We start from the raw sequence: 1,516 nt of genomic DNA, 5'->3' as shown, positions 1-1,516 counted from the left end.
CCACCGACTGTGGGAAACTGCAGTTGTGACTGCCCTTTGAGTTTTCAGAAAAATTATTTTTAGAATGAGGGTCTGCGAATCTATTCTTTCCCTTCCCTCCTCCACACACACAAACTTTCACATTAAAGTGAACAAAAATCTGACTTGGAACAGTTCGCATTTTAGAAGTACTGGAGGAGAGTTTCCTTAATAAGCACCTTGAAGTTGCAGGCATGGAATCCATTTAAAAAAAAAAAAAAAACCAAACCTGTTGCCGTCGAGTTGATTCCGACTCATAGCGACCCTGTAGGACAGAGCATAACTGCCCCATAGAGTTTCCAAGGAGCGCCTGGTGGATTTGAACTGCCAACCCTTTGGTTAGCAGCCGTAGCACATAAGCACTATGCCACTAGGGTTTCCATGTAAACCCATACATAAGAGGGGGGAAAAACAACCAAAATGTCAAAATACCTTTTCCCCTGTGGCACTCATTTCTTTTTCCTAAAACGTAGGCCTGGAGAAGAAACTAGATTAAAAACGGAAAGCACCTTCGGGAAGACCCTTAGGCCCCAGCCGCAAACGCGTGCTGCGTAGTGCGCCTGGGGGCCGGCCCCGCGCGGGCGCCCCTAACTGGCCTCCTCCTCCCGCTCGCTGCAGGGCGAGGGCGCCGAGGACGCCTTGGACTCGCCGTCGCTATTGCAGTCGGCTCTGCCCTCGGGACCAGCGGTGGCCGGGCCCTCCTGCCCCCGGGTGTGGCGCTCCAGCAGCTCCTGGAGGTGCTTGATGTAGCCAATGGCGGCGCGCAGCGTTTCCAACTTACTCAGGCGCTTGTCCGCCAGATCCCGTGGCAGGTGGTCTCGGAGGCGCGCGTACCCCTCGTTCACACAGCGCACCCGCTGCCGCTCCCGCTCGTTGCGCTTGCGAAGGAAGGTGGGCTCGAGGGCGCCATCCAGCGGCAGGGGCAGGTATGGCCGTCTTGGTGGGCAGCCCCCGTGCGCCCGGTTCCAGCTCTCGGTGTCCAGACGGAAGGAGACCCTGAAGGGGTCCCTTAGGGGGAGTCGCGGCGGGGTCCCTGGTATGCCCACAGGCGCAGTGCGGAGGTGGTAGGGCAAGGCGGTCAGCAGTCCAGCCGGTCTACGTTTCTCCATTATTCGCCGAAAAGCAAACAAGTCACCCAAGAAAATAATTTCTCATAAGATGGGCCTCAATATGTTAAGACCAGAGATTGATGCCGGCCGATCCAGACTCTGCCACGCTAGGCCCGTCTTTGGAGAAGATTCTGGATTCAAAAGCTAGGTTCCAGAACAGGCTTCAAGGAAACTGCATGATTTCCGAAGCTCATTGCAGTCCTCGATCTTTTTATAAAGATTCAGGCTGAGGTGGTAGGCAAAGACTTAGGACTCCCTAAACCACACTTCAAACTCCGTCTTCCCCTACCTTTCAAAAGGTAACAAAGGAGCTCCTCTGTTCGGTCCCCTAGCCTGGAAATGAGTTCACTCCAAACACCAAGTAATCTTCCAAAACCACCAAAGATTTT

The 1,516-nt window shown here is 54.2% G+C and overlaps 1 protein-coding gene across 1 annotated transcript; it reads right to left on the bottom strand.

Annotated features, from left to right (window-relative positions):
- Positions 1-469: 469 nt before the first annotated feature.
- Positions 470-1,127, bottom strand: ASCL4 (achaete-scute family bHLH transcription factor 4). The gene has a single exon (XM_049884282.1). It carries the CDS (start codon positions 1,125-1,127, stop codon positions 606-608), a length of 522 nt encoding a protein of 173 aa, XP_049740239.1. The 3' UTR covers positions 470-605.
- Between the last annotated feature and the right edge of the window lie 389 nt (positions 1,128-1,516).

Source organism: Elephas maximus, chromosome 4, assembly GCF_024166365.1.
Source record: "Elephas maximus indicus isolate mEleMax1 chromosome 4, mEleMax1 primary haplotype, whole genome shotgun sequence".
Lineage (NCBI taxonomy): Eukaryota > Metazoa > Chordata > Mammalia > Proboscidea > Elephantidae > Elephas > Elephas maximus.
This window is presented reverse-complemented; position numbering and strand designations above follow the sequence as displayed.

Bases quoted from the DNA above. Each gene is read 5' to 3' on its own strand.
- ASCL4 (XM_049884282.1), bottom strand. From the start codon at position 1,127: ATGGAGAAACGTAGACCGGCTGGACTGCTGACCGCCTTGCCCTACCAC.